At 44.6% G+C, this 16594-nt stretch overlaps 1 protein-coding gene across 1 annotated transcript in view; it reads right to left on the reverse strand.

Annotated features, from left to right (window-relative positions):
• MCUB (mitochondrial calcium uniporter dominant negative subunit beta) overlaps nt 1-7857 on the reverse strand; it is a 52913-nt gene extending 45056 nt beyond the window's left edge. The window contains exon 1 of the mRNA XM_075421345.1: nt 7737-7857. Coding sequence (XP_075277460.1) covers nt 7737-7808 — 72 coding nt within the window. The 5' untranslated portion in view covers nt 7809-7857. The remainder of the gene's footprint in view (nt 1-7736) is intronic.
• Between the last annotated feature and the right edge of the window lie 8737 nt (nt 7858-16594).

Here is a 16594-nt window from a genome sequence, read left to right on the forward strand (position 1 = left end):
CTAACAGCATCTTGTATTTACCTGAGCCACTGATCAAGGTCCTTGACCTCCAGCACTGAGTGGATTCAGAATTGCTAGCCTTGGGAACAGCATTCAAGACAGCAAGATCATAACTTCAGCTTCTCACACAGTATTTTATTACAGATTTATTTCTTCTACTGACCTTATATTTTTGTATTGTTTTCATTTCACTGTTTGCGAACACTTCTTTCAGTTTCTCATCGTCTAGGGCAAGGCAGAGACAGTGTCTGCAGAAGAGGAAGCTGAACTACTTTGTGGTTATGCAGTGGGTTTGCCATCTTCTCTAATGCTTTTAGACAGTTTAATCCATCTTAATTTATTGCAGTTAACTTAAAACTGGTTATTTGCTAACATACTTATTCAGCCGCATACCCCAGGCTAGCCAACATCTCTGGCCCACTGCAGCACCCAGCCCCTACCTAGCTCAGCCTGGCGACCAGCCCACGGCTCCACCAACCCTCCCAGCCGCAAACCCATGCTGGTGCTGGGTCTGCTCCTCGGGCCAAGCCCTGCCATGACCGTGCCTCCAGAGGGACGCCAGCCTAGAGCGGCCCGGCAAGGAGCAGCTGCGGCCACGGAGGAGCGTAGATGCTGCTGCGTCTCAGGGGCCCGGCACCTTCATACTTCTATTTAGAACAAACACATAGAGGTGAGAGATATGTTTTATAAGAAAAGTTATTCTTCCCCAAATAGCACGACGGGATATTTTCACAGCTGTGCTGTCATAGGCAGAGAGAGGCTGGTTCAAAAAGCAAGTACTGAATATACATAACAAAGAGTTTGCATGAGAAGGTACAGAGAAGGTCAGGTCAGGCCCTAGGAAAAAAGAAAGCTCAAACAAAACCGTAGGAACATTGTTCTGTGAACAGTATGGCCTAAGCACTGCGGGTACAACAGGCAACTCCACTGTACATGGAGAGCACTCATATTTTACCCACCATGTCACTCTGACCACAGAGATGTCCTCATGATACATTAAGTTTGATTTGCCAGGAGAAAGAGCAATGTCATTTTTCCTCCACTCTGGCAAACATACAAGACATTTAAAGATGCTTTTGTGATCTCTAAATCAACTTCATGGTCTCTTACTATACTTTTAAGTACCAGTGGGGAGATACTGGGAAAATGAAATCACTGCCTACTTTGCAGATGAACAAAACATTTCTTAGAAGACAACAATTTATTTCTCTCCATCTGACTAGAATGTGAAGACTGTAGTAATTTTGATCTAAAATGACCACACAGTAAATGTGAAGATAATTGCTTCAAATTATCTACCTGATGTAAAAAAAAAAAACAGTAAATGATATCTTGCCTGTATATAATGTACTCAATTTTTCTGTCCTGTTGAAGATGCACTGCCTGTGCTCATCACGACAAATGCAGCTTTTAAAAGGTATAGATTTCCCATTTTCACAGTAAACACCTTTTTTCCATTTCAGTCTGAGGTCATATGAACGATTCCTCACCAGTACGGAGAGGTTGTGCTCGCCAGTCAGCATCACACAAGTGCGAAGTTATTTGTCAGTCCACGCACTGACCGCCGACACCTGACAGTTCCGCACGGAGAGCGCAGCGGGCCACTTACCCCCTTGGATGAAGGAGAATTAGTTCACGGACTACAAAAGTCACCATCTTCAGTAGGCAGGCAGCCAACCAATGTCCATTTTCAACTTCTACTCCCTTCTTCAGCTGTTTTGTTACAGTAAATAGAGCCATTCTAACACGAGGGATTTATTTTGCTAGGGAGGGACCTGACCTTCACAGTCCAGGTCTGCACCTTCCCAACACTGGGGGAACCCAGACTTTGGGCCACGCATTCCTCATAAGCCATCCACCCTCACCATGATGATGCCATAGGTCCCTCATACGCTGTATCACCTACGAATGGGTGTACAGCAGTACTTCTACAGACCAAGCCACTCTACACATATGGCAGGAATTGAAGAGCAGCCTGCCCAGCAAACACAAAGTATATTGGGGACAGCACGTAAGAATACCTGCACTGGATGCAACTTCAAGATGATCCAGGACTGATGCATCAGCTGAGGATGGAAAAAGTCACAGAAAATAACTTGCAGGCCTAAAAACTGCCCTCTTCCTAGCTTCCCTATGCAAGCTCGTAGAACAAATAGCTTAATTTGTTTGTTGGGCTCCTGAGATTAGCTTGGGATACCAGAAATGACACAGTGAGCAGCCGTAAAAGTAGCAGAAGTGACGTTATAGAAAGCCACCTCTTCCCCACATAGACCTAATCACCAAGTTATTACTCAGCATTTGACAGCAAGACAGAGGACATGGCAGCATCAGAGAGAACCTGTCTCTCCCTTCCATCTTTCTGGAAAAGGGCAAAAGAGAAAAGAAGCCAACCCAGAGCAAGAGCTGGTGTCACATGCCCTTACCAGACACTTAGTTAACAGCATATTGTAACGAGGCCCAGAAGTGACTGTGAAACACCTCTGGGCTGAGAATGGCTTACTGCCTTCTCACCTGCCTGGAGGAACCTCTCCCCTCACCACCAAACAGCCCAATGAGAAATTCCCCTCTGCTGCTGTCTTGCGAGTATGCCATCAGGGTGAAGATGATACTAGAGAAAGCAAGCCTAGCTCAAGCTCAGCTATTCCATTCGTTTTCCTTCAGCTCATTTCCCCTCAAGGGGAAGAGGGGAATAAAGCTTTTAATGTTTAACTACATGTTGAGAACCGGTGTACTGTTTGCTTCCTTTCTGATGCCAAAAATCTTAATGTGTAAGAAGGACTTCAGAAGGTGAAGTCCTCACCACGAGAAAACAAAAAACAACCAGCCAAAAAAAAAAAAAAAATTCACACAAACACCAATGACATGCACCTACCGGCGCTTACTCAGAGTAGGCAAAAAAGCATCCTAATATTCTATGCAAGGAGAGCTGATTTGATCTACACATCCCAATCTGCTGCTTTCCTGTCATCTCCCCTGTTGGAAAAAACCACAATTTTGGGAAGTCACACTGTTTATGCTAGTTTCAAACACTGAGTGAGGCTGGTTATGAGAAGTTTCTTAAACCTCTAAGGATATGAGTGTTTTGCAGGTAATTATATATGCACATACAAAAGTATCTCACAACCCACAGAGTTGCTAAAGAATCTGGACCAGAGAGAGAAGATACAGAAGAGCAGTATATGAGAGTATGCGTAGAAGTACACTGGATGATGAATTTCTGTGCTATGTATCACATCTCTCTCCAAAAGTGCATTTATCAGAGAAAACATAGCCATCTCCCAGCTGCCAGATGAGAACAGACAACAGCAAAGGACTAGCAGCCATTCCCAGTGCCATCCTGCTACTCTGACACAGCATCAACGGCAAATAAATGAACTTGCTGAGACAGGCACATTTCCTACAGCAAGTGTCAACGATGGTCTAAATGGCTTTTTTAAGGTATTTATAAATTAGTACTTCTAAGAGTGAACAGTACTTCCACAAACAAATAGTTTAGTGGGTTGTATGTTTTTGTTGACATACGCCAGTATAAGCACCAGGCTTCTGTTTAGAAAACAAGGCTTGTATCAACAAGCTAACTTTTGTTGTGCAAGGCTTTCAAAGGGAAGGAAAGATGGGGTGAAAACAGGCCCAGCGGCCACAAATTACTCCCAGTTCTTGGCTCCAATTAGATCTGAACTTCCACAGGGCCTGAGTAGGCTGAAAATGCAAAGCGGGAACTTAAATGGCATTTATGTGAAACATTCAGCTGCACAAGACATTCAAAGATAATTCACCTCTCTGTAGCTGCCTAGGATGTCCTGACGTTGCTGCTTTGACAGAGCATCTTGGAAATCCCAACAGCAGAGTATGTGCAAAAGAGGAAGGGGCAGAATTAAAAACTCCAATGAAAAAAACACATTTCAAATTATCCTGTGGCTGTTTGGACGCATTTAGATCCTCGCTTATAAGACTGTACAAAACTGGAAGACAAACTGGATAGATATAATGCTGGGAGCATTATGGTAATTTCGGAGTAAGAAGAATAACTATAAAAACTAAGAGGAAGGACAGACAAAAAGTTCAAGCCAGCCTGAGGAACTGGGTAGTCAACAACTTGTCAGCTGAAAGCATTAAAAGAAACATTTTTGACACATATGGATGACACTGGGAACTGACCAAAAAAATCCTCAAAATAAACCTCTCTCCTCTGCTTTCTGCAGATAAACAAAACCAATGACTCTTCTATTGGCTGCAGTTTGCAACTAGGAGGAAAATTCCCCTCAGCAACAAGCATATGCGATATCCTAACCAACGAGGAAAACAAATCTGTAATGTTTTTCACAGAAGCCTTTGCAATTTGATCTTGCCAGCTTACACATAATCTTTCCCCTGGCCAATGTATTCCAGAGGCACAATTTTAAGAGAACGTTGCACACAAAAATGGAATTCATTCTGAATTAATGATGTTAAATAAACTCACCTTTTTTCAAAAATTAAAGTTTCCCCATTTTAGTTCCCTCACTCATACTTGTTCAAAACAAGCCTTACCTCTTGCAGGAGGTGATGTCACCATTCCAGCTTTTTCATACAGGATAGAAACGGTTTCAGTTACAATGGGGCTGCGCAACTGCAAAGAAACCTAGTTTTAAGCTAAGGGAAACTGCGTAACCCAGGATTCATTTTCCACAGTTTCCACCCATCCCCAGTGATGTAGGCATGCTGGTACGTATTTCCATAGTATGGACTAAACTGGGAATCTCACGTATCTGAATGGCCATAAAAAGCAACACAATTTTAAATCAGTTGGATTTGGCACTACAGAGAAGCTAACTAGGACCATCTAAAAAAAAAAAAAAAAATTAAATCCAGCCTCTTCAATATTTCCTAACTTAGAAGGTTTACAAATATAAGAAAAAACCCCAGCAATTTTAAGCTTTGATTCTGTGTGAACACAACTGCTCTCCGTTGCAATATGGTGAGGGGAGCTCTTCCTCGCAGACAGCAGTGTAAGCAGGGCATTTCTCTCACCAAGCGCTGCAGGAGTTAAAACATGCAAGTGAAGAGGACTCAAAAGAGCTGACAACCTTTAAGTTTCACCACACGCAAAACAACTGCAGCATTACAAATCCGGGACTCTCGTAAAATGAACTGCACCCCTTTTGGAACAAAATTAGGTGTAATAAGAAAGCCTATTCAAAGAACACAATATAACATGCTTCACTTTGTAAAAGGAAAAAATCTCACATAACAAAACCCTTCAACTTTACAAAATTAAGAAGAATCTGTACAAGCACTGCTCCAAAGGCAAAGCAGCTAATCACAGCCACCAGAAAAATTGTGGACAAGAAGTTTAGACAAATCTAAAAGCAGAGCTGAGAAGCTAACAATTAAAGATACAGCTCTTTCGGACAGCAATCCCTGCTTTTACAGAAAAAATTACAGCAAATTAGCCAGTAATGGTCTGTGTGTCCCCACAGCAGTGTATTCATTAGTCTAAAACACAGCACACAAATACACCTCATACTTACACATCTGCTCATTAATACTTGCATCTCTCGCAGTATGCGATGACCAAGGACACATGCTACAACCCTGCGTGGCCACCCAGGTATCACCTCTAGCTTTCCCACTGGAAACCTACAGTCAATGCCCCAGAAGCTGTTTGGGCAAACTGATTCCCATCACCAAACACAGTGCAAAACAAGCTGGAGAACGCGGCCCACGACGGCACCAGACAACACCAAGCGCAAAGGCAACAAGCTATCAAGCCCTGCTTTCCTCAGTGCCGCAGAAGCACTCCAGCCTTTCCTTCCAGAGCTAGAGGCAAAATACTTGTTCACCCAAATGGCAAGCAGCAGAGCTGGCAACACACAACAGCAACAATAACAACAACAAAAAAAGCTAAAACATAAAATACTGCTGAAAAAAAATCAAATAACCACGACAGTGTTTGCACCGGACAAGATGTACGTGTTGTGAGGTCCTGCATTGCATTGAAATCTAAAGAGCTAAACTGCAGTAACAATTACAATGTTCTTTTACTTTCACTAGCTTGAAATTACAGCTACAGGCCATTCATTTAATGTTTACCAGAACAAGTATTTTAACTGCCTGAACTGTTCCGCAGACACAGTCAAAAAATTGAAAGGTACCCACAGATGAAAACAGGAAGGGTGAAATTGATAAAACACTCTTCATTATCTGTCATGCTAGCAACTCTGTAAAAGAAATAGAACTATGGATTGCAGACATAAAAAGCATTTTGTATTAGCTTATTCCAAACATTTCTACTTTAGAAGTAAACAAAATCTTGCATTAAACATTTTTCTAAGTAAGAGTTTTCTTCAACGTTACTATATCCCTCTCCTTAACCTATTCAGCACAAGAATTTAATTGCTGAGATGTGTCACTGTCGTTTTCCATCCCATGAAGTAACAGGGCTGATGACTTTTCTGCTCTTTCTTATAATGGCAGCACTGCCAAAGCAAGAGCTTCTCTTCCTCCTCCTCCTCCTCTCCTTTTTGGTGTCTCTTCCTGAAGCTTTATCAGCTTTCAGTCTCATTTTAGAGCCTTAGAAAAGCACGAAGCTTGTCTGCAAAGCAGTACTCTGGAGAAGTCAGAGGTGGCAAACTGAATGTGTAATATCGGTGTGTGCTGACTGACAGTGTAAATGCTCTCAGTGAGGTGCAAGAGGATTAATACCCCGTGTTTGAACCTGAGAAGACTAAGGAGGCTAAGTCAATAATTATCTCAAATTCCCTTCTCAAACGTCCTCATGTACGCGAGTGACAAAGCGAAGAAGGGCCGTTCGTGTTCACAGAGGTGGGGCAAACTAATACCACAGAATCTCGCAAAAGCGGTTTTTCAACCGTTTGTGCAAAAATTCTTCGCAAAAAGCGCAGAGGCCGTTCTGCACAGCTCCCGAGCTCCCACGGCCGCCGCGGGTCGGGGACCCCAGCTGTGGCAGCTGCCCACGAGCCAGCCCCCGCGCTTCCTTCCCTCCATGGGTGCCGCCACGCGTCCCGGCGGCCTCCTCGCCACCGCACGCAGGGACAGGGCGTTGGCGTGTCTCATCGCAGCGACGTCTCCAAGCCTCTGTCACCAAAGGCAATAACCAGGGGTCGTCTCCTCTCCCCGCGGGCAGCCGCTCAGGGCTCTACAGCCACGCCGCCCGACGGCCCAGCAGACCTTTATTTTTACCGCCATTGCGTCTTCTTCTTTTCCTTCCCTCCTCCTACTCATAGTATCTCTGAGGCTCCCGCAAGCCAAGAGGAGCTCCGAGGCAGACGGACTTCATTAGCTTTGCGTGCGCAAGGCAGCTCCACCAGAGCACGTCAAGAAAACTTCTCTTGCGCTCCCGCTTTACTCCTCGCAGGCTGTCGCCCAGCAAGTACTCTCCGACCGGCCCGGGTTCGGGAAGGCCGCGCACCGCCTCAGGAGCCCCTCACGGAGCTCCGAGGACGCGGCCGCACGGAGGGCCCCGGCCCCGCGGCCCCTCCCCGCGCGTGAGTCACCGCGCCTCTCGCCGGGCAGCGACGCCCCGCGGGCCCCCCGGCGTCCCCCTTCCCCCCCCGGGAAGCGAGGCAGCGGCGGGACCACATCCCCGCCGGGGTAACGGCCGCGCCGGGCCTGAACTTCCCCCGAGTTTTGTCCCTCCGCGCCCCCGCCGCCGGCCCGAGCCCCGCCGCGCCTCAGGAGCCAGCAGCCGGGCGCGGGAGTTCCGCCTCGCCCGGCTCCCCCGCTCCCCGCCTTACCTGAGGCGCCGAGAGCAGCCGCTTGCCCGGCGCCCAGCGGCTCCGCACCGCCCGCCCCAGCCCCGCCAGCATCGCCCCGCACCTCCCCTCCGCCGGCGGGACCGGGCCGCCTGCGGGCGCGCTCGGCTCGGCTCGGGGCGGGCTGCGCCGGCTGCCAGGGCGGGCGTGGGCGAGCCCGAGCGGAGGGCGGCTCCTCCGGCGGCCGGGGTGCCCGGGGGTGCTTTTCCGCTGCTCCTTCCTCCCCCAGCCGGCGAGGAGGGGCCGGGCCAGGCGGCGAGGTCCGTCCCGCTTGGCGGGCGAGACCCAGGGCGGCTGCAGCGGGTGCCTGGGTCTGCCTGCCTCCCTCCCTCCGCCCGCGCGCCCGGTGCTGGGCCAGGCGCGGCCCGGCCGGGAGCCGGTACCGCGGCAGCAGGGGAGAGCTGCGGGAGGGCGGGCGGCTCTGTCGGGCGCAACCCACCGCCCTTGGGCGCGGGTGCTGTCCCACCTCTAACGCCTCTTGCGTCTTCTGGCAATTGAAAATGGATTTCAGTAACTACATTTATAAATAAGATTAAGGGAATCATAAATTTCTGTCTTACCTGAACACCTGCCTTCTCTGAGGAACAAGCCAACTGCTACCCCCCGGTGTCTCAGTGGAATAAACATGTCCTGGTACCACTAAAACGAACGGCAGAAACACTCTTGGAGTTTGTTATTTTACAAGAAAGGTCTGCTTACAGCAGTAGGGCAATTAGCAAGGCGTAAACCTTTTCTGGTCAGCCACTTGTTTGGTATCATCTTATCTCCGTGCCCACATACGCAGGTTTTCATGTTCAGTACAAACCGCCGAAGTGCACCAGACCCGTGGCTTTACATCAGGGAGCCCTACAGGAAAGCATCGTGTTCCCCTGCTTTCTCTGTCCCTCACCACATAGCAGTGGTTTTATCAACATTGTCTTCCTTGGGGAGAAAAAAAAAAAAATCAGTGTCAGGACTAGAAAAGAGACCATTTAGTTTTGGTCACTGTTACACTTATTTTCTGTGCTTTGTTTTAAAAGGTCAACAAGGAGCAAAGAAGCACGGCCGCTCGCAGCAGCTGGCGGGTGTTAGCTTCTGCAGGGGACTGGGAACCAGGACTCATGTTTTTATCTACAGGCCAGGAGAAACAAGAAAACATTTTACTACTTTGGCCTCGTGTCACTGCCAAGTTTAAAAAGACGACTTTGACTCTCTGAAAAACCTACCCGACGTTTACCTTTCACACCTTTCCAACCGCTTCATGAGGCAACTCCTGCTTTGTTGGCTAGGCAGCATGTTCTGTGTCTTACGAGTTCCATTGTGAGTACTCACTGTTCACTGTAACTTGGTTTTTTTCAAATCACACCTTGAAATGTATCTATAACATACTTCACTTCTAAACTAACATCATACATAATTAACACCTGACAAGGAAAAGTCTACATAAAACTGTCATTATATTTACCTGTTCATAGCCACTGAATACAGTAAATGCTAAAAAAAATCCTGTGAAACATCATTATGGTCACATATAGAAAATAGCTATAAAATGGAGTGAATGGCAAAGTTTCTGGAGTGCAACCACTAAAACAAGGTCTGGATCTGACGGCTGTTCAAGGGGAACAGCTTTTAGGATGACTTGCTAGTTCCCAAACTTTTGCCTTTTTTTCCCCCCCATGCTTACAATGTAGTTGGAAACAAGGAGTTAGATTATGTTAACCTGAAACTAGGTTGGAATAAGCTTTCTTCTTCCGTGAGGTTAATCTCTTCCCTTCTGGTGCTCTGCCACTAGGAAATGGCACTTCAAGGAGAGTGATTTATGCATGCACAGCATCCGGGTTCTTGTCTTTGTATTGTACATACACAACTGGCCTCAGTTCCAGTAAGAAAATAGTTAGGAAAACAAGCAAATTATTACAGACTTGAGATGTATGTTTCAAGTCATATTCTCAGGGACACTTTTTTAAAGAGGTAACTATTTACAAAATAAAACCAAATGGAGTTCTAGGAAAGTGTGAAATTAAGAGGGAATAAGAGGGTCTCTGGCCACGGTGTTTCCAAGTGGCGAAGGGTCTGTCTCATACATCTCAGGGCATTCGTTTCAAATCTTTGTCTAGGTAAAAAATACCCAAACCAAACTCTAAGTTAGGACAGAAGAACACAGATGGTCTTCTGAATCAAAAACTTTTTCCCTGGGCAATATACCAGGCTCTAGAAGAGCACGCTAACTCCAGCCACGTCTCACAAACTGGATTGTCAGAGGCACAAAACTGCAAGAGCAGAGACGTCTACCCTCACCATAAGGAGGAACGTGACCAAAGATGCCGTGCACCATATGCCAAATACATTCGGAAGGGGACCGCACACAGCCTAACTACAGGGTAATCTTCTTCATTAGCCAGCTATAGGAGTCTGATGACAAAATGAATCAGGACCCCAACTATAGGATGATGTTCCCATCACTCAAGGAAACAAATATGCTTAGATGTGACTTCAGTCACAATTACAGGGAAGCCAGTGCCCTTTTCCTCATCCTCTGCCTTGTTTCCTTCATCAGAGTCCTTTTAATGCTTCCTTGTTTGTTCACAGGCACCCTTCCAGAGTTGCAGGGTAAGGGAGAGAGAGGAGAGAAAAACCTGATGGCAAAACTCAACGTCCCCATCTGTACAACAGTATCAAACCCACGGCAGATAGCTTGAAGCTCTCCCCCTAAGGCAGTCCTATGCTGTCCTCCTTCAGTAACCAGGACATCCTCCTCCCACTTCCTGCTGTTCCAGCAGCCCCCTGGAACAAAACTTTCCAAGGAATCTTAAAACAAAAACCTCTAGCTGTTGGTTTTCACGTAACTATTGCATACTACAGTTCAAAACAGAAAATATAATGGAATGGAATAAAATTATGTGATAAATCTTTGAAAAATCATGCCTCTACTCACAGGTTTATCTCACATCTGGTGACAAGAAGCTGCTGCAAAATCTCTCCTCTTCAGCAGCAAATACGAGTTAAGATCTTTAGCCTTGCTAGCAGAATTCCAGGTAAGGCCATTACAAGTCAGTAGTAAACAGCTTGAAGTTTCCCAAAAGTCACAATGATGAAACCCAAGCTCCTATGTTTTCATGAAGACAGGAGCATATAAAGTTCTTTTACCCCTTCTGGACATGATAATAACCATTCAGTGTAAAGACACATTTTTTCACCAGGGAAAACTATGTTCCCACCCAGCGCACAGAGCGCAAAAATCTCTCTTCGAAGTACAGAAGAGCAGCTCATTGCAAAATGTTAGCTCTGCCAGTACTAATATGCTGATCCTCCTGCTCTAGTAAAGGAAGAGTGAGACGAGACCTATCACCGACTCACACAGAACATAGACAAAAGCTCTGTATTTTCTACTGAGCAGTGGATCATGCCTGTAAGATTTCCTAAATAAACTGCTGGAAGGCGTGACGCTACATAGGAAAAGACCCTGACTCCAGTTAGAGAGATATTCTTACTCAAGGAATGAGAAGTGCTTAGACTAGGCAGAGGATCATAAATTACACTCTTATTTCAGAGTTGCCAGGCAGTCTAAATTGCACTGGAGCATGAAGTCAGTAGAGCAGAGACATGAGTCGCGATTATAGGGAGGCTGCACCATCCACAGTCATCCTTTTTTCCTCCTTTCCCTCCCTTTTTACTGTGTCTCATTGTTTCCTTAGACTTTCTTGTATGCTTTATCTTGCTTGTAAATTTATTTTTGTAAGAATTTATGCTTACAATGCAAAAAAGATAATTATCGCATTTGAGAACTTAATATAGGAATGACACATAGGATCACTTGATAGGCACAAAAGTCTCAAAAAACTATCACAGCTACGCAGTAAGCTATTATTCAGGTCAGGATTGCACACACAAACGTGGCTTGCACCAGGCAGAAAATCAGCACACAGAATATGGTTCAGATCCTATCTCCTAAAAAGGTCTAGATGAGGAAAGAACTGGCCCAGGAGGGAAAGGCTGCAGCTTGACATTTAAATTGACTCCCGCATGATAAGACAGGCCAACTCACTAGGAATTCACTTAGAAGTGCATCCATGGCAAAGACTGTTGTTTGACTACGTTAATTAATATTAAAAATCACAAGTTCAATGATAAGTTTGTTGTAGTTATAGAAGCAGCATATCAGTTTTTAGTTTCATGTTCCCAGCACAATTTTACCAGCCCATTAGGCCTTTGCGCAGCAGGTACCAACGCCAGCACCTCTTCAGTGAAAGCCATCCTTACAACCCTGGGGGAGCACGGGGCCCGGATAGTTTCTAGGTCCCCATCACTAACATCTTTGTGAAGAAGTTTACATCTCCCATCCCTCAAGGCACTGAGCACTTGGGACCTTGCAGAACAGCCAGCTGAAACAATAGGAATGGTTTGTATAGGGCGACGTGAATGCCATAGGTATACTTTGAACCCTTGCCGAGAGTTTATTTGGCTGCCCAGTTGTGAACACTCCTGTCTTAGGACAAGCAGCCGCACGACTGCTGCCGCTGACACAAGGATGGGGACAGGGCAGACGTTCCCCTCTTGGCACCACTGCACAGGGAAATCAGCCTACGCTGCCACAGAAGCCACAGCTCCAGGGAGAAATACACAACCAACGCACACGAAAAATATGGGCGGAGATCTCGCGTTTCGGGTTTCCTCTTTCTGGAGCCAGTCCAGGCCCAGCTCCCGCTCAAGGCAGGACAATCTGTCATCAGAGAGCAGCAGCACGACAGAAACGTTCAGCTGTTCCCTCTTCCCTTGACACACCACCAGCACGGGGCAAAGCTTCAGCTGGCTTCAGGCTCTGGCTCCTTTTGCACCACTCTGCCACAGAGATCGAGCTCAAGTCTCTAGCTTGGCACCTGCAGTATTAAGAAGAGCTTAGAAACCCTACATTTACATCTTTTTCCTCACCCAGGCAGTCTTAATGACCTACACTAGACCTCTGAATGACTCATGGCTTAAAACATGCCAATGGGTAAATTTAATGTCATCAGTGTGCAATAGGAAGCAAAGGCTGTTCAGAGCTCAGCACAGCGCAGTCCCTGTGGTCAGGGGTCCTCAGTGAAACCTCTGTGTAAGTACTCAGCGCTAGTAACTGAGAGTTAGTAATAGCTATGCACAGCTCAACACACTTCACTCAAATGCATGGAAGAGATGGTGGAATCAAGGTAAAAGAGTGGAACTGAAATAAGTATTTTACAGTCCAAAAACTACAAACAGCAATAATAAATGACTCCTCAAACAAGTACAGACATTAATTATACCAGAGGAAACCATGCACACCTAGATACACAGGTTCTTTTTGTTAGGGCATTTCATGTTAGTCATTACAAATTACCACCAATGCTTAGCACAAACCCTATGAGTCACAACCATATTCATTCTAAAAATTCTGATTTCCCGTTTTATGCAAATATTCCAGGAGCTGAGCATCCACCCCAACCTCACTCCCTTCCCAGAAAATGATCCTCCATCAACCTGTTGTGCAGAGCACGTCTGTGCAAGGGTTTTGTGGTAATATTCTTAGTTGGGAGTTGTTCTCCCTCCCTTTGAGGTGATACCATGTTGCCTGCCCTGTTACTGTTTTAGGCTAAAGAAGACAGACTGCCAGGAGGAGCATGGCAACTTGTTGGAGAAAAGCCTGGCTTCTAAGCAATTTTACACTTGATTCATGTAAAAAAATCACAAGTTATAGCTGAAGGACGTTCCTAGAGGTCCTAGCTCTTGCTTCAGTAAGCTCTGCAGTCCTGCCTAGACCTTATCCATAACATGCACAGTTTCTGCAAGATTCTGGTTACTTAATAGTTATTTTTTAAGGCAAGTCCTAAACTCTGAAGCCATTGCTTCAGTAAGGAGTTGAAAGACTCTTCCTGCTACCTTAGGCAACTGAGGAGGGAAGATAGTTCACAGGTTTTGTTTCTGTTTTGTTTTTTAAACTTCTTCTGGAATCCATATAAGAGAACTTATTTTTTATAAAACACACTTATCTAAAGCCCAAGTATTACTGTGAACAAAGTTCACCATAACAAGAAATTAGGGTGAAAAAGAGTAGAAAAGGCTGGTGATACTCACCTTTATGTAAATCAGTTCGTGCAACACTGTTTGCGATACCTTGCATAGAACCCGGCACCCTATCTCAAGTATAGTCTTAGTAAGGTGGTGTGAGAAGACAGATGAACACCATCAAATATTTAATGATACCGAGAAAATGAAAGGCTTAGATAGCAAATTAAGGAGAGGACATGACAAGTGCGCATCAAAGACAGAAGGGTAAAGAGCAGTTTGCTGTCTCCTGTTCTCCCCAGCACAGGAAGCTACGGATCATTCATAAACTTTTCAGAGTAAGAAAAAATTACACTTTTCTTCACAGGTGATTGCAAAGCTTTTCATCACAAGAAATTACTCAATCTAAAGTCAACAATACTCAGTTATTTGGAGTAGCAAAAATGCCAGCAGGGTTTCACGTCAGGCTGATCTCTAAGTACGTAAGGCAGAGCCACAACTCAGGGTAGGACAACCCGCGCACCAGGGATTTCTCACGTTTCACCCCAGACCACCCAACAGCAGCCACTCTCCAAGGAGACAGGATGCCAGAGCAGGTGGGTGGGCAGCGCCGCTCGAAGATCTAGCTGCAGTTTGACAGCGATGGAGGAGCTGACAGACCCCTCGTGTGCTGCTTTTCTCAACGGATGCATTCCTCCTGCAGAACTAATCCATCCACACTGCTAGAGGCACCATGGTCATGGTTGCAGAGGTACTTTCCACCCTCTTTCCAGGAAGTTACACTTTCAAAATACATGTTTGGAAGGCTTGAGAGTTTTTATGCTTGCTCTCCAAGAATAAATTACACTTTTGTGTAAAGTATTTTTGGTAATTAGACATAATAGTTTGGAAGGGGGAAAAGAGGAAGCCTGGAAAACGGCTTTTTATTTTGAATGAACATACAAGGCACTTAGAAATACAGCCATATCACAAGAAATTGCTAAACCCCAACATCTGTATAGGCAGTCAAGCACCAGCCTTTCAGAAGCTATGCACGTGCTGAGCAAGCTGGATGCAGACATCCATCATGCATACCAGTGGCTCCAGTTCTACTTTTACTCCTGGATTCTCCTAAACTCTACAGCGGGTAATGAAGGCAGCGCATTCAGCCAACAAAGAGACAAAGAAAAGCAGAAAGAATTCCTTAGCTACAGATGACTGCTACACATTCTGTTCTTTTTTCTTTGCTTCAGGGTTAGGTCATCAGGTAATTTTTAGTACAAGAGCTGGGATTTACAGCCTGTAGAATTTTTTTGAAAGCATCGTATCTACAGTATTATCCTAAATGTGATTTTTTTTCCCCCCTCAATGATATTCTAACATCAAAATATTTTTTTAATTTTAAAAAAATATTTTCAAACAATTTAGAAGAATAACATTTCCTATGGCTAGTGTATTACCAAGACAGTTAATGATCACCAACTCTTCCTCATCCTTGAGGATTCTTGTGCCAGTAAACACTTCACGTAATCTCATAAGGCCTCAGTGTCTCACAAACAGAGACTTTCTGCTCATGTTGATAAAAACAAGAATGGAAATCTTGTACTACTTGTTAGCCAAGCAGTTACTTCCAGCACTCCTGACCTTCTACAAACTGTCACTTTTAATTGTAACATGACTAAGGGTGTAATTGGAGATCTGTATTTGTTGACGTCTCTAGGGTAGTATTCTCTTAACATCTGAAAAATCAAATACAAGCCACATACATAGCTTTAAGAAAATATAAACCAGAAAATCATAAACAGATGCAAGAAAAACACAATTTAAAACTCATTCTCCTTTTCAAAACACTTTTTAAATTCTGAAATATTTCCAGGAGTTCTGCCATCTCCTTTTACTTATCTACTGTAGAAGTGTGTAACTGCTAAAATCCTGTGCAAGATTGATATTCCTAATTAGGCAGCTCCATCACTTTTGCTAAGGACCTTCGAAAGAAAATAAGAAAAAAAATCTGTAAAGTATCTGATCTTTTTCTAGTTATCAAAATCATAAAGCAAAAGACAACAAAGGCCCTGTAAGTGGAAATCGGTAAGAATTCAGGACTGGAGCAGAAATTGAAGAATCACCTACAAATGTGGTTATTTGAATTTTCATTCCTCTTGTAATAATCTCTTTTACGCGGCACTAATCATGTGAGAATTCTCCTTCTACACTCAAACAAGTAGATGCCTTTCCATGAAAATTCCAGTAGTTGTAACCACACTTTCCAGATCCCTGCATTTGAATATAACAATCTCAGTTTAAGTAAAGGTATGCATGGCTGCTGGAAATGTGCTTTTTTTAATTCTAGGAACTGACAGGCAAAGAAAGATATATCAATAAAACATTATAGTCTGCCTACCCTCCCTTTAAAATTCCCCACACAACTGCACCAAAAAATCTGTTATGTTAAAATCTCAGAATTATCTGACAGGCATGAAATAACTATGAAATTTTTCTAGTTAGAACTTAACTTTTGTGATTCTGAAAGAGTGATTATATTCTACCTCCTCTATGGACAAAAATGAGAAGCAATAGTGCAGACACCACCCTTTTTTTAAAAGAGTAAACTATCAGAAAGAATTACATAAAAGGTTTAATATGTATTAAAATTTGAAGAACTGCTTTTAAACAAGAAGTCACTGAAGTAATTTTTGACATAGTAACTGACACTTATTTGGGGTATTCCATAAATTCATTGCCAGCTAGAGCCTCAGACCTACAAACTCGCTATGACTTAAAGTGGCCGCTAAGCTTTTGCAGGGTTACATCCTGCCTGCGGTCAGAACACAGCACTGAGACAAAATATACTCTGAAATAAA

The sequence above is a fragment of the Opisthocomus hoazin genome, chromosome 5, assembly GCF_030867145.1.
Source record: "Opisthocomus hoazin isolate bOpiHoa1 chromosome 5, bOpiHoa1.hap1, whole genome shotgun sequence".
NCBI lineage: Eukaryota > Metazoa > Chordata > Aves > Opisthocomiformes > Opisthocomidae > Opisthocomus > Opisthocomus hoazin.